The sequence below is a fragment of the Struthio camelus genome, chromosome 2, assembly GCF_040807025.1.
Source record: "Struthio camelus isolate bStrCam1 chromosome 2, bStrCam1.hap1, whole genome shotgun sequence".
NCBI lineage: Eukaryota > Metazoa > Chordata > Aves > Struthioniformes > Struthionidae > Struthio > Struthio camelus.
Window position 1 is genome coordinate 77,393,618 of NC_090943.1, and position 19,615 is coordinate 77,413,232.

The 19,615-nt window shown below is 38.5% G+C and overlaps 1 protein-coding gene across 3 annotated transcripts in view; it reads right to left on the minus strand.

Moving 5' to 3' along the window:
• Nucleotides 1-11,078: 11,078 nt before the first annotated feature.
• Nucleotides 11,079-19,615, minus strand: part of NR4A3 (nuclear receptor subfamily 4 group A member 3) — a 30,100-nt gene continuing 21,563 nt past the window's right edge. For 2 of the 3 annotated variants that reach the window (XM_068936354.1, XM_068936355.1), the window contains one exon: nt 11,079-14,064. In XM_068936354.1, coding sequence (XP_068792455.1) covers nt 13,802-14,064 — 263 coding nt within the window. In that variant the 3' untranslated portion in view covers nt 11,079-13,801. Of the gene's footprint in view, nt 14,065-15,971; nt 16,066-19,615 lie in introns of all 3 variants that reach the window. The other variant, XR_011139830.1, reaches the window with a different exon arrangement.

Below are 19,615 nucleotides of genomic sequence, written 5' to 3' on the forward strand. Positions count from 1 at the left end.
GCGGAGCAGAAACAGCAAGAAGTTACAAGCGTAGGAGAAGAGGGTGACAGACATGAGGGGAAGCGTGTCATGAGCAACACAGGGTGCAGACTAGCATGAGATAATCCTGGGAAACAAAAATATCAGTGTGTGCTAACATTGAACTCGTGCTGAATCCCCACATACAGACAACTGACAGAGGAATCAAGATGAAAGCTACGTGCTCAAGTAGATGGGGAACCACTGGAAAGATGAAGTGGCACAAGAGAAAAGCCACAGAACAGAGGCCTTTGTGGAAGTAATAGGAACAAAATCAAAGAAAACTTAGAGCAAACAGTGGCAAACATTGCAGAAATCAGAACGTAAATATGCACAGTAACCTGGATAACTGCATTTAAAAGCGCTATGTAAAGGTATACCTATTAGAAGCTAATATACTTATCTCCTACAGAAAACTCAACATCCATAATGTATCATTATTACTGTGGCTATTGACATTATTGTTCAGGTCTAGATTTTGAACTGTGGAAATTGGAGTAGCTCTGTTAAAATAATGTAGACAGCAATTTGCTCCAGAAGGAGGATCAGGTCTTGCCTGTTTGCACTGAACATTTATCAAGATGGTATGTAAAGAGATACCTCTGTTGGTGCATGAATATATAATAGTTGGCTGGGTCAGTGATGCAGATAGCTGTAGCAGTCTCGATATGGATGTTAGTAAGACTGGATGAATTATTCATTGTAAATAAATTATAGGATAATCTTAGCTGTTTTTCTGTTCAGAAATCATTCAACTGATCTTGATTTCTGACAGTAGATTGATTTTCAGAGTCTGCACCTGAAGATTTAGAAGAAGAGTTTTCTATCTATGCCTGTGTGTTGTTCACTTTTACTATTTGCTACTTGTGAGGTATGATTGGTCACTTAAGTTGCATTGTAATTTTTCTGCTCCGTAGTTGATTACTGGAGTTTGGATAGAGAATTAGAGCGTGATTACTAATGATTAGTGAATAGAACATATTCTTAATTATGCATGAATAGTCATGTTTTCATCTGAGAATTCGGCTGAAGACAGCCATTCCCAACATATTTATGCCAGTAAAAATCAAGAGGTAACAAATAAAGAGCATGAAGTTGACCAGTGAAAGGTATATTCAGAATCTGAATACCATTTCATACTGTTTTTGCATCATTTATTGTGTTCTAAATTTTGGCTTGTCATTGACACGTGTACAAACTCAAGACATGGCCACATATTGAGTGCCATTCCTGTATCTGGATGATGTTTGTAGATCAGTGGAGAAAGTTGTTAGGAAAATATAGTTCTCTCTCGTTCAAAGCCAGAAAGAACGGTCAAGCAATTTAGGCAGTTCTTGTGCATAAAGATCATGAAAACTCATCCGTACACTGAGCAGCACAACTTAAGACTTCCTGGAGCATTTCAATCTGCCAGGCCTAAGTTATTTGGCACCATCAAGGTTTACATCCCCTTAAATAGTTGGGAAGTAATTAGCTACACTAGTTTCAGCTTAACTTATGACAGTCCATGAGTTCATCTTTGAGTCTCTGCTCTGAAGTCAGCCTTCCATCCCATAAGACTCTATTTCTTACTCCCCAATGTATGTCCTCACATCTCCCTACAATTTTTGTTATGATCTTTTAATCAGGTAATTCAGATCACTCTCTACAAGTCACCTATTCTCGTTGTTTACCATCCCACTTGTTTTTGTATCCTCTGCGAAATTAATCAGCAGAAACTGTGTAGCTTTGACAAAATTATTCATTAATAGACTGATGAGAACCAATTCCCAGTTTGTATCCTTTAAGGTCCGTGTTATGTGGTGTTTGAAATAGTGTTCGATGCTTAAAGGACTTGAAGACGCAGACTTGTGAATATACTGTATGAGCACAGTTGTCTTTGTGAACCTGATGAACAGTTGTGAACAAAAAGAAAACTGAAGAAAGTAAAATAAAGAAGGTTTGTTTTATAAGAACTGCTTTCCATGAAATCATACTGATTGTCATTAATTGTACTTGAAGCATTCAACTCTATTGTTGATGGGCTCTCAGATGAATCAACTCATTATTTGTCCAGATTTAACGTCTGACTAATATGTCTATATATTCCTGGATCATCTCTCTACTTTTTCTTACTGTTTGGAATATACTGGCAATTAAAGTTCTTTATACTTTTTTCTAGCTTTCCACGATGCTTGTGTCCCTCTAGGCTGCATGATTTGTACATGTGTAATTTCAGCTGATTCTGCATGACATCTTTCCTCGTTCTGGATGTCAGGCTTTCTGTTGCATCTACAACATTTTACTAGATAGATTTATTCTCCTCCTTTCTGAAATCAGAAAGGAAACAGCATCTATCTTTCCTGAATCTCTGTTTGAAACTGTAATAACTGTTTCTAGCAATGGACCAAAATATGGTGTAGAAATTTTTTTTATCCTAATTGTTTCTCTTGTTTCCTTCCTTATGTTACTGTCTTCAGGAGGATACATGTTTAAAAGTTGCAGTTTACTGCTATCTACTTATTTTTTTGCGTTCTTTATATTTTGATTTCTAATGTTTTACTAGCGTTTCTGCGTCTTCTATACCTCACATATTCTTTCTTCCTCAGTATGATTTTTTTAAATACCCCGTAGAATGTTCTTGAACAATTTCCAATTCCTATTAATATTTCCCACATTAAATTGATATTCCTAGCCTCTTATGGCAACGTTTTTTTAAGACTGGACAAATTGTCCCTTTCTATTTCTAAGTATGCGTTGTATAACTGTTCCATATCACATTCAATGTATATGAAGGAAATGTAAGGGGGTCATGACTACTGGTAGCAAAATAGGCAGGTTTTCATTACTCTCGGAGTGACGTCAGGTAACAGTCTTGTCTGCATTGGATACAAGATGCTCTCTGTTTTAAATGCATTAGTTATTGTTTTCAGAAATTCTAATAAAATGAGGCAAAATCTATGGGATCTTATGATGACTGTGAGATGTTTAGTAAGCATATTCTAAGACTCCAGTGATCCTCTCTTTATCAGTTAGGATGTTAGATGTCACATGTGAAATTAAAAATGGCTTCCAGGAATATCTGGACAGCTACAAATAAGCATCTCGAATCCAGTACCTGGCAAATTAATAAAGATCTTAATAAAGATCTAAATTCATTGACACATGAGTATTGGGGAACTAATGTGAAGGAAAGTCATACTTCACAAGTTTATTAGACTTACTGGAGGGAGTCACTGAGCATGTGGAGGATAGTAATGTGGGTGATTTAGTGTGCTTGGATTTTCAAACCCTTTTGACAAGCTTTCTCAACAAAAGTTTGCAAAAAACACAGAAGGAGAGTCCTCTTTCAAACTAAAAACTGATGAAGAGCTCAAAATGAAGCATAGGCATATATAATCAGTTTTCACCTTGAAAAGGGGAGTTATCTGAGGATCCCCCCCACCAAGGTATTATGTTGGGCCTATTCTGAACAGAACATGAAGGAATATTATGGAAAAGGAGCTGAACAGCGATGTTATAGAGGTTGCTGATGGTAAAAAATGATTTTGAAGTTACATCTGAAGATGTCAGTGCAGAGCTGCTGAAGGATCTCACAAAATCCAATGGCCAAGCCAGAAAATGACAGATACAATTCAGTGTAGATAAACACAAGGTAACTCATATAAGAAAGATGTACATGTATAACATATAATTATGATAAGTAACTGTGTGTAGGTAATGCATATTATAGGTAATAGGTATATAGGTAATGAATATATATGCAGCAATGGGCTCTAAATTATCTATCACGACTCGTGTAAGAGACTTTGGAGTCAGCATAAATAGTTCTCAAAATACGTTAGTGCAGGGCTCAGCAGCTGCTGAAGAATCAAATGAAGTGGTAAGAAACAGAAAATAGAGCTACAATCTTATAATGACATTTGTAAGTCCACAGCACACCTGTAGCCTGAACGCTATGGGCACTTCTGGCCGTTTCATCGCAAAAAAGATCTCGTAGAGTGTGAAAAGGAGGCAGAGAGGGCATCAAAGATGGTCAAAGGGTTGAAGTGAATTCCATACCATGAGAGAGCAAATAACCCAAGGAATCTTCAGCTTGCAGAAAAGATGATGGAGCAGGTGGAGAGGACAGAGACCTACCAAATCATAAATACTATGGTTAGGGAGAATAGAGATCGGTTACTGACTCTTTCTCACGGTACAAGAATAAGAGGTCACCCCATGAAATTATGAGACAGCACGTTTAAAATGAACAAAAGACAGCTTTCCATATGCCACAAAATGAAGTTGCAGAATGCAGTGCCACAGTCAGTGGCATTGCAGAAGCCAAAAGTGTGAATGCATTCAAAAACGTATTAGGCACATTCAGGGAGCTAGATCAGTTAGTGCTACTATTACAATGAGGCAGTCTCTGGCTTGTGTAGTCTCTGAGCTGCTGTGCTGGGGCATGATACTAAAGACAAGTCCAGGCTACACATCCCATTTCCCTCTGTTCTGCTCAGCAACTTGTGCTGGCCACTGTCAGGCAGAGTGCTGGGCTGGACAGGCCCTCGTTTGGAACTAGCGCAATGGTCCTTATATCATCTTAATCCATAAAATGAAACCCCTCTGTGATTGTGAACTGTCTGTAGCTTTCTAACAATGTATAGTTTTTGATAAAAAATGCTTTTTTCCCACTATTTTATTCTTACGGAATTTCTTGAAACCAGTCTTTTAAATGGTCTGATCATACAAGTCACCCCCTCCAATAGTAAGTAAGGGAAATACAATCTGTTTCCTTTTGTTTACCACCTAGGCTGATAGCAGTCACTATATGGAAAATTGCAGTAACAGCCTTTGCTTTACATCTTGTGTCATGCAGGTTAGTGAGTCTGATTTGGACTCCCCTGACTGCTTTTCACAGCAGAGGGGACTGCGGCTTCGCATTCAAAGCAGTAGGCCACATCTCAGAACAGTTCTTATGGTTTAGGAATTTCTAAGACAGTTTAAAAAACAATTATGAATTTATTACTAAACTGCTATTTTAGGGCAGCCTGTTAGAAATGCAGCCCTTTGCAGCCTCATGTGTCTCTCTTCAAGTGCAGAACACGCGATAAGTTTTGGAGGATTTACTTTCGAGACCATCTTAACATGTACCCTAGACCTCTGAACCTGATGGGTTTTGCGGTCCCAAATGAGTCAGATCGAAGTTGACATCTGCATGCTTCTGTGAGGGCTGTAGGAAGAAAGTACTAACTATGTCAGGTTTGAGCATCCTTGAGCACTTTGACAATTGTTAGTTGGAACGCACCATTTTGGGAAAGTATGCTGACTCATGTCATAAGAGAGGAAATTTTTTTTTTTAATTTTAAAATTAAATGGTGGAATCTAGATTCTCTTCTTGACTTCTCCCATTTGATATTATGGATATTCATCATTTTTGAAAATTAGGCCAAAGTATCCTGACAGTAAATGAGAATATAAATGTATAGATTAGCTTTAAGCCAGATCAGTTTCTTTGTCTTTTCCACCTCGCTTCCACACAATCATTTATGCTGGCCTAAGGAAAGGGAAGGCGATGCAGCGGGAAGAAGCAGGTAGGCGCAGCGTGACTACTTCTTCTGACTGAAGGCCTGCCTTATATCAGCTAGCAACCTTTGGGAAGCTGAAATTACACCGCAGCCCAAACTGAACCAGGCCTCATGTTTTACCCGGGCAGTAACAAAAGTAAGGCACTACAGAGATCTGGAAAATGCTAACACCAAGTTGCATTTCCCACTGTATTTATTATGATTGTTTTTGTCCTGGAAGTTGAACAGCATGATTCTATAACCGTTGCATATTATATTCACAATTAAAAAGTCCATCTCATGCAGAGAAACTTCTTTACAGGCATGGAATAAAGTGAGGGGTCTTTTTTCAGAAATTTAATGTTTTGTAAAGCAATTTGAAGACATCCTTTTAGATCATAAAATCTACTCTTTTAGTCTCTCAGGTTCAGCCATCCTTGATAACTTATATTGAGAAGTCTTTTATTGAAAATCTTCTAGACGGAAAACTATCATCTATAATCAAAAATGGATGTAATTCCATGTCTGAATGTGTAATGGATCGAGTCCTGGTTCTTTTTGCCAAAGGACTGAATTGTGTCAGTTTGCCCAGTTGCTGGAAATACTTTCCATTGCAGTTATCTCAGGAGATCAGTTCTGTAAAATTTGAACACAGAGCCCTCCAGCTTTGAAATTTTATTTTCATGGCTTAAATTTGTTCCCAAACTCCTTAATTTCAAAGGGCCAGCAATCCACAAGACTTTCCTTTCAAAATCAGATGAAAAGCAGATGTTTGTGCTAAATATTGCGAGGCTCTGTACAGCAAGCGGGAAACCTCATCTAATAAAATTATTCAGTGTGGAAATTCTTGACTCTGGCCCAGTTCACAAAACTTACGAAGAATGATACCATGAGTTTGATTAGGCCCTTTGAAATTCAGGGTTTGGGAAACAAAATTAAGTGATGAAAATAAAATTCCAAAACTTGAGGGCTCCAGGTTTCAATTTTTCTAAGGTATTAGTGCTGCATTTAAAACTGACCCTTTCAGTGAAGTGCGGCAGGAAGTATTTTCAGAAACTAGGCAAGCTGACACAGCTCAGTCTTTTCTCCAAAAGCAGGAGGAAAAATATATACTCACGAGACAAAAGGATTTTTGGTAATGACTTTCTTTATGTGTTCATGTTAGCCTATCTTTTCATTTGTTGAAATACAGAATTTCTTCTGATGCTTCACTTTTTACTTGAATGCCTTTCCTGATAAAATAAATACCTTGTTTGCTTTTTTAACAAGTTATACTATTTATTTCAATAAATTCTCCTTATCAAATGTAGCAATTCTACCTGGTTTCAATTAAAATCTCATTAAAAAATCCAGTAATTTACCAGTAATGAGACATTTTTCATTAATTTAAGAGGGTTTTTACCTCCTCATTATATGCAGAAATAAAATGGTGGTCAAACACAGAATTCGGTATTCAAATACTAGTTTTCCTGCTAATAACATACAAAAACCTTTCTAAATTAGGAACAAACAACAGACTTCACCTGTATCCTAATGAGGAGGCTTCAGGTGGTTCCATTGCTTTTCTATTCTTTTCCAGTCATTTAGAGTGGCTTGGAGTATGACTATACTCTACCTGGTTTTTGTTTATTGTCTGACTTTCCAAATTAGGGTAATACTGGCATATTTTCGCTACTTGATTTTAATTGAACTTCTTTGTTATTGGGACGGTGCTTTAACAACTAGCTAGGACAGGTCTCAATTTAGCCTCAGAATGGAAGTCTTTCTTTTGCTTTGGTCATTGCACTCACCTTTTTCTTATCCTGGGAATGCCCAATAAGTTTGTCTTCTTTCTTTATTAACAAATTAACACATTGTGCTTTAAGAGAGGCTCAAAAGTTCACTAGCAACACCGGGTTTGGTAAAGGCTTCTGGGTAAGTTAAGACATTAACTCAATCGGATAACCATAATACATGATTCGGAGATTCCTTATTGCTACTTAGCAAATCAAATGTTTTCAAATATCTTTATATGCTTTAATTAAAAATATTTTATGTGCTCTTTGGATGTTCACAGAACTTAAGCTTAGGTGAGCAGAAGGCCATGTTGCTTGCACCCCACCTCAAGCACCACTTTGCTTCCGCCTTTGAAGGTAACTCGCAGAAAGTTTTCATGTGAACATGCATTTAAGCCTGGGGACCTTTCTTTGCTATTTTTGTACATGCTGGTGTAGAACACCAAACCTTGCTTGTACTGAAAATTGGACTAACTTGAAGTGTAAGAACTGGAGCTCAACAGAAATGCAGGTAGGCACGGCAGCGACGTTTTAACTGTGTGTGAGGGGAAGTGAGCACAGAGTGAAGAAAGACAGCTGGAGTCAGATAAGATATTATCTGCATCTGGGGAACTTGGGGAAGAAAACTGCACAGGAACACCTGAAGTCAATCATTCAAGTAAGTTATAATGAGAGCTAGGTAAAAGAGGGAAAATTAAATGGGCCTGTACTGAATATATTCCAGGTTGCCAACTCTAATTAGTGTTTGTGAAATCACTAACTGTTGCCATGGAAATAAATGCAATACTACGAACGCAGCATTTTGACTTCTTCACAGGATCGAACAAAGTTGGAAAGGAGCAAATCCCTGTGTAAACATCAATATTGTCAATTAATTAGGAAACACAGCAAGATAAATAATAAGACCCCGGGAAAGATAATTTAATTTCTATTTTCTGTCTGATACGTTTGCAAGTTTCCTCAGTATCACACTATCTCTTTAATTGCCTTTCATTGGGCAGTAGTACTTATTCACAGGAAAGAAGAACTTCAGACCACAGTGGAAGTTAGTGGGGAGGGAGTTTTTTTGAATGTATTATTTAGCAGGGCAAAGACTGGGGGCTATATGAGATATTTCAGCTACTTAAACACATTTCTTCATTTAAATTTCACTTAGCTTATTTATTTATTTCTTTGAGATAAAATTGCACATAAACAAGCCCAGAGTTCTGTGTTCTCTTAAGAAAAAATGATAAACAATCTAAAATACTAAACAATGGAAAAGCTGGTATTTTCCATGGTCTTATCTCTTTCATGTCGTCGGAATCTTGCACTTACATTAAAATAGTTCCATTATACACACGTAAGTATCTTGAGATATACATAATAGATCTAATTACAGCTGGAATTCCACCCTTGTCTTTAAAGAAAATCCTTGCTTTTATGAGTTCAAGTCAGACTCTTGATCTCATCTAACTTTCACAGCAGTGTCACAACTTCATGTATTCAGATTATTCCTATAAGCAAATGCAGCCAGAACATTACATATTATGACTATAAAAGTAAAGCTGCCTACCGTATAAGAAAAAAAAAAATTGCTGAAAGTGTTTCCGTATAGTAAATAAGTTTCCTTTTTCTTATATTTGACAAATCAGTATATTTGTAATGCTCAAAAAAGTAGATCAGGAATACAGTTCATGCCATTAACAGTTAAGAATTTGTTTAATTGACTCCCCAGTCATTCAATTACTACATCAATAGTGTGTCATTAAAAAGAGTTAAGCCTTTTTATCCATTAATAATGGTTGTTTAATCCATATCTTGCAGTATTACTAATGGTCAGTTTTATTAATTAAAAAGAACAGCTAAATAACTCTTTTCTAAATACTCACTGTCTCGCTGGTATCATAACTTACTTCCAAATATTAGATTGAGAAAGATTTTGAACAGTCTCCTGGATGACAGGATGACAGTCACATAGGAAGGGTAAACAAGATCAATTTGAACACATGGGCTATTTTGAAAATTTTAATGCTTTTTTGTGTGTGTGTGTGTGTGTGTGTGTTTGCATAACATGTGATACAGCCTAAATTGCCCAGAGAAAGAAAAGGAAATCAAAATAAGAGCATTCACTGGACACTAGCTCAGAAAACAAAACCTTTTGTTCCCAGCTCTGTACCCGGTAGGCTGTATGCCCTTGGGCATGTCACTGTACACATTTTTTCTTTGTTGCTCTTCTGTCTGTCTTGTCTCTTTGGACTGAAGGTTCTCCTGGGTGGATCCTGTAGGTGCTAATTAGAGGAGCTAGCAAAATGGGGTCCTGCGGTCTGTTGTAGCCTCTAGGTGCTGCTATAATACAAATAATTAATCAGAAGATATGTTTCATAGCTTTCACAGAGGGCATTGTCAATAACTTCTCTTTCTCCTCTCTGTAACGTAACTGAAATTTTAGCTTTTTATATTGGACAAATGAACTGGAACGTGAAAAGTAAAGGCAGGAAAGCTCTAGAAAGAGATTTGTCTAACCTCTAGCTGAAGTTGCTCGTTTGGGGGGGCTTTGGTGCCAGCCCTCTGTTCAAGGACAGACTCTGCTGCATAAATCCACTATCATGTTCCTGACTCAGGCCAGACTCCCAATGCTAGATTCAATGATAACCATCACATCTCTCTGAGAACTCTCTCATTGATGTGATTTAGGTTTATAAGGCACATGTAAAGATACAAACGCAGGTGATCTAGATCAGGACAGAGTTGCGTTCTCCTGCCTAAGGACACAATTTATGGCCCTGAAGTAATTACAAATTGAAATACTTGTGAGCTTAGTGAGGATAATCTTTGCCTAGTAGGATGGAAATTCAGAGCCTGGTATGGGTGCATCCCAGGATCCGCATGTTTTGCTTAATAGAGTACTACTACGCAAAACTCATTGCCATTCTCATAAAGCATTTTAAGCGTGGTAGTTTAAATTTTAAAATCAGGCAGAAAGAACGAACGAATTGGAAGAGTTTGAGCAATATTTTGTTCTGTCGCGTTTCCAAAGAATGAGCTGCCGACCCTGCAGCCTACCCCAGTACATCATTTGATGTAACCTCCAGCTGGGAAGTTCCAACAGAATAACAGCTCTCACAGAGGTGTGCTGGAACCATTAGTAGTTATGGAGATATTGGAATAGTGGCAGATGTCTCCTAGAACTGCTTAGAGAATGCATTTGTAGTTAAAGAGTTTTGTTTGGTAGGGGATAAGTGATCCCTCCTACAAAGCAAAGGCACAGCAAGGAAAGGAACTGGCCGTGCATTTCAAAAAGGCTGCAGATGCCACCTGGAGCGTTATTTTTGCAGGCTGCATTGGTACAAAGAGGCGGAAGATGGGATCAGAACGCTGACCTCTTCCTAGCCAGCCACGTACACTATGGGACAGAGCTCTATAGCCATTGTGGCCTGTGCAAGTTAATTACAACCTCTTCCTGACAGGGAGGAGTCGTACAGAGAGGAGATGTTCTGGTCCTTCTGTAGTTGAACCTCTAGGACAGCCGTGGTCCAGCTCTCAGTATCTAATTGAGAATCTGTAACCAGATGCTGCAGGTCTTACTATATTTACGTAAAAGCTATTACAATCTAAAGACTAGCCATTAAATTGCCAGTGTTCTTAAGCATGCTTCACCAATTTTCCCACTTTTACGATTCAAGTAGACAGATTTTTAATGTTTCATAAATGATAAAAAATTTCACATCAGATTATAACAGAATTAAGCATACTTACTCAACACACATGGGGCCTCTGAAAAAAATGTTATTCAATTTAATAGGTTTAATTTACATTGTATATGTACAAGAGCATTTCTTTCAACCCACAGGTTAACACCACAAAAAGGAAAAAGTACTGCTGTTAGAGGAGTGAAGAAACTCTTGAAACACTGTTGTCTGAAATAAAAGCAAGGCACTCTCCCTTAACACCTGATATATTCCTGAATTCTGCCTCTACAAAGGCATGTTCACACTGAGAGAGCTTTAACAAAAGTAGTGAATTGAGTCTGTGTTAATTCTTTCTTTTACTGTTGTGACCTGGCCCTGGTTGACTCGCGGATGAATCTGTGTATTGACATGAAGGACAATCCCACAGGTGACGTGATCTGGGAGAGTATCACAGTTAAGACTGTCTGTGGAAGACTGAAGCAGACTGGCTACATGAAATTTTACGTGGGGCTCTGGACCTGCTACCTCCCACTCACGTCCCACTTAAAAAATAAACCTTGCTCAACAAAAAAGCAACTTTACTATACTATGCTGATTTGTGGGAAAATTATTTTTGAGGGCCCCCCTCCCAGGAAGTGGTTGCAAGCCCTCATCTAGTGCTCAGCACCTTGCAGGACTTGTCCCTAGAGAAAAGTGATTTCTCAAGGGGCCTCATGTTTTACATAAGGAGACAAAAGCAACCATAATTTTGCATTTTGTGTCTGTATGTTTTTGTATGCACACCTATGTGTGAGTGTGTGTGTATGTACACATATATATATCTGTGTGTGTGTGTGTATTTAGTATATACAAAAGCTGAAATTCAGTCAAAATATATTTATCTTGCTGGTCAGGCTTGTTACAGCAACCTACAAGAAACATTAGCTTCTCTGATATTTAATTATGCTATTATGTTTGCACATAAGCTTAAAAGTCAATACAAAAAGCAATACTTTTTCAAATATTATCTGCAGGTAAACCAGAAATAGTAACTATAGTGACTAGAAGTCTGTTTCCCTATTGATACTACTATAAATCTTGATATAAGAATAGTTTTTTCATAAAAGCACATCCAAACATAGTAAGTGATAAAATACCAGATTACTATTTGAAAACCATACAGTGACTTGATATCTGGGTTATCCTTTGCAGCAATTAGGCAATTCATTTGGCATCTGTTTGATTGTATAATTTAATTTCCATATAAACAGCATAGTTTAAAAAAAGACAAAAGCTAGAATGTTTAAAGCTAACAAAAGATACAGTGACATCAGGTTGACATTCAGAAATTTCCTTAGCAAAATGACCAACAAAATTTTGACTTAATACAGTGCATATAAAGTTTTTTAGAACTAAAATTTTTAAATATTATTTGAATTTAGCAAAACAGGAGCAAGATTTTAATATCAAAGTGCTAAACAGTACTGCCTTAGAAGTCACTGCAAATAAACTGTAAAATAACTCTGCTTGTGATTTGACAGATATTTTATATACAAATGGTTAATAAAAAGACACACGCGCACACACACGCGCACACACACACACGCACACATATAGTATATACATATATATATATACACGTTATATATATGTATATAGTTCTCCAACTGGTGTATCTGAGTCAGTGTGAACACCCCATTGAGTTATTATGTGTAACAGGGCTCCCATGAGCTGGCAGTCATTGCAATAAATACAGGCAAAGCCATTACAATATACCATGCATACAAACATTTATACATATAAAGACACTATGCAACAAATTATTTCATATTAATATGGCATCAACAGTATAAACATACAAAAAGGAGTACGAACACGGAATGTTTAAACGCAGCCCACTATATCCTTCCTAGCACTTACATTCATACTATTTTACAAGACTTGCTTGTTCTTCGGAACCACCTTGTGTCTGTCTAATAACTTGTTACTTATGTTAACGAAATCTAAAACTTAGCTATCCCTGATGCTGACCCTGTATGCTCCAGTCGCTACTTACTTGGATTTCCTTGTCTAAGGAACAACCGAATCACTGTTGTTCCTGTGTCTTTCAACATACATTTGTCAGTAAGTCATTCTACATGGAATCAAGTTCGGAAAACTCTGTCATGTAAGTTAGTGCATGTAATTTTCTCACTTGATTTCTTCCATTTATTTTCATATTAAAATAAATTAGTTAATAAACAAGACTTAGTAAGACAGCACTTTAAAAAATTGCACTTGAACATGGGAGCTAACAGCCATTGTCATTTTGCTATATTTGATTTATATGAAATGTTCGGTTGAATGTACTTTGTTATAAAAAGTGAACTTTTGTTTAGATTGTGCCGATGTATGTGCCCTTGGTGCAGGAAGTATGCTAAAGGTATTGTCTCAAAACACATACTACCCTGGCAAACAACTATTTGCTGTTCTTGTTTTCAAACACACAGCTTCTACAATTTTATTCCTCATAAACAATGAGGTGTGTTAAACAACAGATGTAAAACAGTCATGTTAACCTTTTACCGCTGCTGGGATAGCATTGTCCAAAAGTGCCATATTAGCAATTTAAAAAACCCCAAATCACACAAAAGAAAACAAAGAACACAACCCCAAAACAGTAAGCCAGTAAGTTTTAGGCCTCAGGTTGTAAGGACAAAGCGCCAGAAAAGACCTCATTTTAGAGCTGGAGCTGCTTTTCTGTTAAAAGTGAGGGCAGAAACATTAGCTGTAAGTCACAATCCATTTGCCTGCTCTGGTGGGCATTTGCCTTTCATGAGGGTGATTTGACTCAGAAGGGTAAGGTGTCCAGAAACAGCCTGTCAATAATGGAAGGGGCTGGCACCAAATCTTCCAGTTTCAGGTAAAAGATGCGCTGCAGTCCCAGTGTGCAGAGAGAACGCAAGTCAGCGAGAACACCCAGTACCTTAGGCTCCGCAGACTCGAGTGGTTGTCCTTTGTTTTGGCAACTGAAAGCTAAGTGATCTTTCAGACTGCTAGTGATCTTGTTGCATAGCTCTTCCACTTTCTTTGGTTCTTTTAATCCATGCCGTTCTGCAAAGTGAGGGCACAAGAGAAAACACATCAGCATCCTTCCTCCAGATTGAGAGGTCTCATTTTCCTCCATGAGCAAACTGTAAACCAAATATGCGCTTTGGTACACAAAGCAAAAATGCTTTAAATGTATATGATGTCTTAGAGCAGCGGTGACATAGGGTCATTTAACCTTTGTGTCATAAGAAACAAGACATGATAAGCGCCCTTTTCTTTTTAGCTGCTAAAATAAGTATTAGAGATGCTCAGTTGTGGTTCAAATACTAGTACGATGAGCCCAGGCTGCATACCTAGCATAATTTTCATGATATGACACAGAATTTAATTGGGTGATTTTCTAGCAAAACTATCACAGGAGGTGTTTTGGAGATTTCCGTGCTTCCCCACCAGTTGTGAACGCTCAATAACTATGGCAACCATTATTTATTCAGTGAATTCAAGTGGCGATCGATATCCTTAGCCAGCTCCATCAACACTAGGCCTGGAATTCCACTAGGAATTTGCAGACACTCTCACAAGAAACTAAAGGCACCTTACCAGCCTTTGTTATTTTGATCAGCTACTGCTTTTTAGCTTATTCATCTCTAAAAGGTTCAAGATAAAAGAAATCTGGAAGTTAACTATTTTGCTTTGAGGCAGCAACGTGCAAAGTGAAAAGGCTGCTCAGTTATCTATCACAAAAAAAATCAACAAACCTAAAAGGAAGGAGAGCTGGGGTTTGTCCCCCCTTGAATAGCCTTTTTAAATGCTGTAACAATGTTAAACACATCCTCAGTTCTTTAGCTTTAAGCAGAATGAATCAGATTTGTGATTCAATACAAGCAGGCTCTTTACTGGTACATAGGGAAAGATAATTTTGTGTTGTTTGCTATCAAGATTGAGTGGATAAATTAATGCAACATTTCTGAACAATAACCTCAAATACTTTTGTGGCATTTTCATTTGTCTTTGACTCTGAAATTCACAGATAAGTAATAACTGGCTTCATAGAAAAGCCATAATCATTTGCACGTGAAAAAGAATTATACCAGATAGGGCAGTCTAAGAAAACGCAGATCAAATTAACTTTAATCAGCTAGATGTGGAAAACTAGCGACGGCTGGAGACAAGGAGTGAGTTATTGTTGGAGTTCTTATGTCTGATGCGCTTGAAGCTGTCTGTCTTCCCCAGCCCTCCTCCCCACCACTGTCAGCCACATCTCCCCAACTCTTACTCCTCTTTATTCCAGGAGGAGCTGGCAACAGGTACTTTCTCTTGTCCATCCCCCTAACAAACAGTAAAGAACAGTTTTCTTTACTCCGAGAAGCAGGCATAATGCCTGTGCCATGCGTAACGGTGCCTCCACGGCGCAGGCACATGTATGAAAACTCCTCTGTGCCTCCTGTTACCAGCTGGGTCGGTTGATGTTCTTGAAACACTAATAAGCCAGGTGGGAGCCAATGAGCGCAATCAGAAACGTAAAGGTCAGGTTCTCCACTGATTTCCACTCATCTGACACGTCTGCAACTTGGTTGACTTACACAGAGCTAGCTCCTACAGAGTACTGTATGTAAATCTGACTGCAGATCTGTAAATTTCTGGCCAGAAGCTACCGTATTCTGCCATTTAGTACTACCCCGTACTGTCCTGTTGCTGCAGAGCAACACACATCCAGGCAGTAACATCTGCCTCAGACATCTTCTTCACCTTGAAGGAATTAAAGAAACTAGGTATTCTAAGTGCCTTGTTTACATTAAAACATGTCAAGAAATATTTAAAGCCTTTCCAGTAAATTGTGTACAGTGTAATTATGTAAGCCTTAACTATACAGGTCACTGAAAGTAAATACTTAAGCAGATTTTGTCATTAAAAACCTTGAAGTGATAAATATTTTATACAAATTTTGAAAAACTGTAGGGATATTTTACCACTAGGCTTCTGGGTGAGTCTGCAGGACACCAGATCAATCTCGCAGTCTTTTAAGAGTTCCCGTCTTTTATATTGTTTTGAGGTTGTTCCTGGCTGTGTAAGCAAAGATACCTTTATAGATCTGGAGAGCTGAAACACTAGAATGGGTCCAAAAACTTACTTTAAATTAGCAGAGCAGATTTTTAAACCAATGTCTCAGTAGGTGTGTGCATTACTGCAGAATACGGAAAATTATCTCTAGCCCTTGAGCGCACAGCAATGTCGTTAACATTTCAAGTCAGAACTAAGCAGTCTTTGTCTTACATTGGCAAGTTCAAAAGGTTTCATGAACAAATTGTTTCTTAGGTGGCTAGCCATGAAATATGCAGATGAAAATACAATATATGCAAAAATTATAGTATTAGTAGCCTTACTTTAAATAAAAAAATGAAGGAAATTCAGGATTAAGACATACTCCATCCTTAATCTGCTCTCTGGTGCTACAATATTAAAGCACTCTGAAAAAACAGTGTCTTCCCCTGCGTGAAATGCCATAGCATGGGGATGGCATTTGCTACTTGCAAATACCTGTGAAGGTAATTTCTCACAGCTGAAACTGCTTCACTGGAAGGAAGAGGGTTTCAGTCTCCCTTACCCCAATCATTAAGGCAACCTTTGAATCCTGTGGACCCAGAGAGAGTCAAAGCCCTCTTTGGAAGCCTTTCTGCTAGTAAACGACACTGTTTGCACTGGTGCCTCCATCACAGTCTCTGGAAGCTGGTATCCAACTAGCTCCTGGAGAATGTACTGCTATAGTGAACAGCTCCTTCATAAGATAGACTTGAGGAGTCTTGGATCTAGCTTACGTCAAAGATTGTAGTTTAATAGTTAGGGCTCAAATAGCAGGAAACACATTTTCTTGCCTTTTCCACATAACGAGTCTTGCTCAGAAAGCCCTAAAGAAAGACCTGGACTCCGTACAGCCACTCACCCTGAAGGGAGCAGAATGAGGCACTTGTGCCAAGTAGGGGCACTATCTCTGAACAGTCTCAAGAAGGACAGCTAGTCAAAAGCAATATATTTCCTCTAACTGATTGAGGAGGTGTATAAACATTATTATCGTCTTCAGTCTTTCTTACAATGGCAACTAAAGAGGTGCAGGTAAAGTGACTATGAGATTTTTCAGCTTTGTGTTATGGGATAACATCGATTTTTGCAAGAAAAATGGTGATTTATGGCAATGATGCTCTCCATAAGCCTGTCAAAATAATTCATTGGAAGTCTTGCCTCTAAAGCTCCACAAACTTAGCAGCTCATTCTGGCAAACCAAACACAGTAAGTTTTTTTTACAACTCTCTCCTTTACCTACACATCATTTCCAGGAATCTCGAGGTGATTTCTGTGCTATAATTATGCTGATCAGTAAAAACTTGATAGCAAGAGCAGGAAAACCAGGCACCAGCTGAGCTAGTCCTTCTTTCCCTAATCTGCAACATGGGGCAGATTATGGCCGGGCTGGGCAGATTCAGTGCTGCTACCTTTATGAAGCACACCATTCTCAAAGAGTGTATTTCAAAGCCCCTAAGTATCTCACTGACCCTTAGGCTCTGTGCTCTTTGTCTGGGTGGGTCAGGTTTAGCCTTAATTAATCGTGAGGTGTCAAAAACAGTCTGATCAGAAATGCAATAGATTTATGCTGCTGACTTAAAATGAGTCTCTTGATTGTCTCGGTTTCAATGTAATTATCTGATTTTCTCTTCCCCCTTCACAGTCCTCTTCCCCTTCTATAACTTAAATACATGCAAGGCTTAGTTGCCTACCTCTTTCTGTAGGTTGCCTTGTGCACACCTTGTTACACAGCAAGATTGAGACATGACAGATCCAAGAGTGTCCTTTTCTGGTGCGGTCTGGCCCATATTCGTCCTGCCTAACTTTCAGGCACTTCAAGAGGGTGCCCAAGTTAAGAGCACAGACTTCTCAGGTTTCCTCTAACATCAGTGGAGAAATATGCATTTTTAGAAGATGAATCAGATCTTAAGTGGGTGAATCATCTTCTGGAGGTGCCTTATATTTCTCCATTGACTTTATGAGGTACATAAAGCCAGATGGGCTGAATATGGGACTCCAGACCACACAGGATATCAGAGCTTGCCCCTTCCTTTAAGAAAATCACAACATAACACAGAGGCCATGGGTTGCTGTAGAAGGAAAGAGGTGTTGCCTCAGCAAAAGAGTAGGAAAGGATGAGGAGGAGTGAGTACTTCACTCTCCTGCTGACAGTATTCCCCTCAGCAAAGTGGAGGGGGGACGGCAGACAATGCAATCTGGAGATTTTTTTTTATAACTGGCACTCCTACACTCCTCCAGTCTGCCACCTGCCCATGTGTAGACCCAGCACATGAAGCAGCCGTTCTGGAGGATCCTGGCAACAGGACTGAAGGATATATACAGCTGAAGAGCAGCGAGCCTCCCTTCCACAGGCAAGTTGGACAAATCCGTGCTTAGATGGGAACTGCTGCAGCAGCCAGACCCTACTAACCAGACTGGACTCATTACTATTTCTTGGCATGACTGATGCTGCTAAAAACTTCGTTTCTAAACTGGAATGGAAAGGCCTACAGCAGGAGGACAAACCGAAACTCATAATTAATTGAAACCTCACAATATTATTCCATGTTCTAATGCCAGTCTAACAAAGCATTAGAAGTGTGAGTAAGCCCAATATATACAGTGGCTCTGGGCTGGTCTGCAAAACACTTAAAATAAAACATATGCCAAAAGAGCTTGGCTGGATGAGGGCTAGAATGCTCTGTACTCAGCAGCGTCCCACTGAGAGTGACAAGTGGTCAAAACAATAATACTGTGACGTGGATACAGAAAGGAAGAGGCAGAGAGTAAAAGAGAGTGAACAAGACAGAGAAAGAAAGCACTAGCAGTTTCAGAGTAGGCAGAAATTTGAAACTAAATTAGACTGTGTTTTTTACACAATCTTCACTGTAATTTCAATCTATATATCAATCAATGCATTTTGACATTGTTGGAATAATTATTAAAACAGAGCATTCATTATAAATGGTCATTCAAGAGGCTGATGCAGTATTTTAAAAGATAGTCTGAATTAAGTTCTGGTCTACACTGCAAAGTTTTGTCATCAAAATTTTGTAGGGATTAGAGAAACTACGGCATGGAGCAGTTGTACAAGAACACTTGTGATCTTTACAACACACTGAACTCATAGAAATTGTCGATGCAAAACTAAGGATAGAACCTGTCCCTAGATGACCAACATTTTTTTTTCCTTAGCTCCTTAGATCCTACATCCCCACAGAATAAGTGGTGCAAAAGAGAAAGAATGGGACAGAACTTATTTCTTGCTTTCATGGGGATGTGGGGTGTGTGTCTTATATTGTTTTCTGATCACTCTCTTCTGGATGATACTCAGAGCACTGCTGATGTGCTCTGGAGGAAGTTGTGTCCAGCCCTTCTTAACCAACTGAAGGAAGTAAAAAAGGAGAAGAGAGACAGAGAGAGGAAGATCCTAAGGGAGTACCTTAAATAAAAAAGACATGCTTTGACATTGAAGAGTTTTAAGTTAACTGTTTGCAAGCCACCCACAATAAACCAGATGTCAGTTCTTTCGTTCTGAGTGCTTTCAAGCTTATGT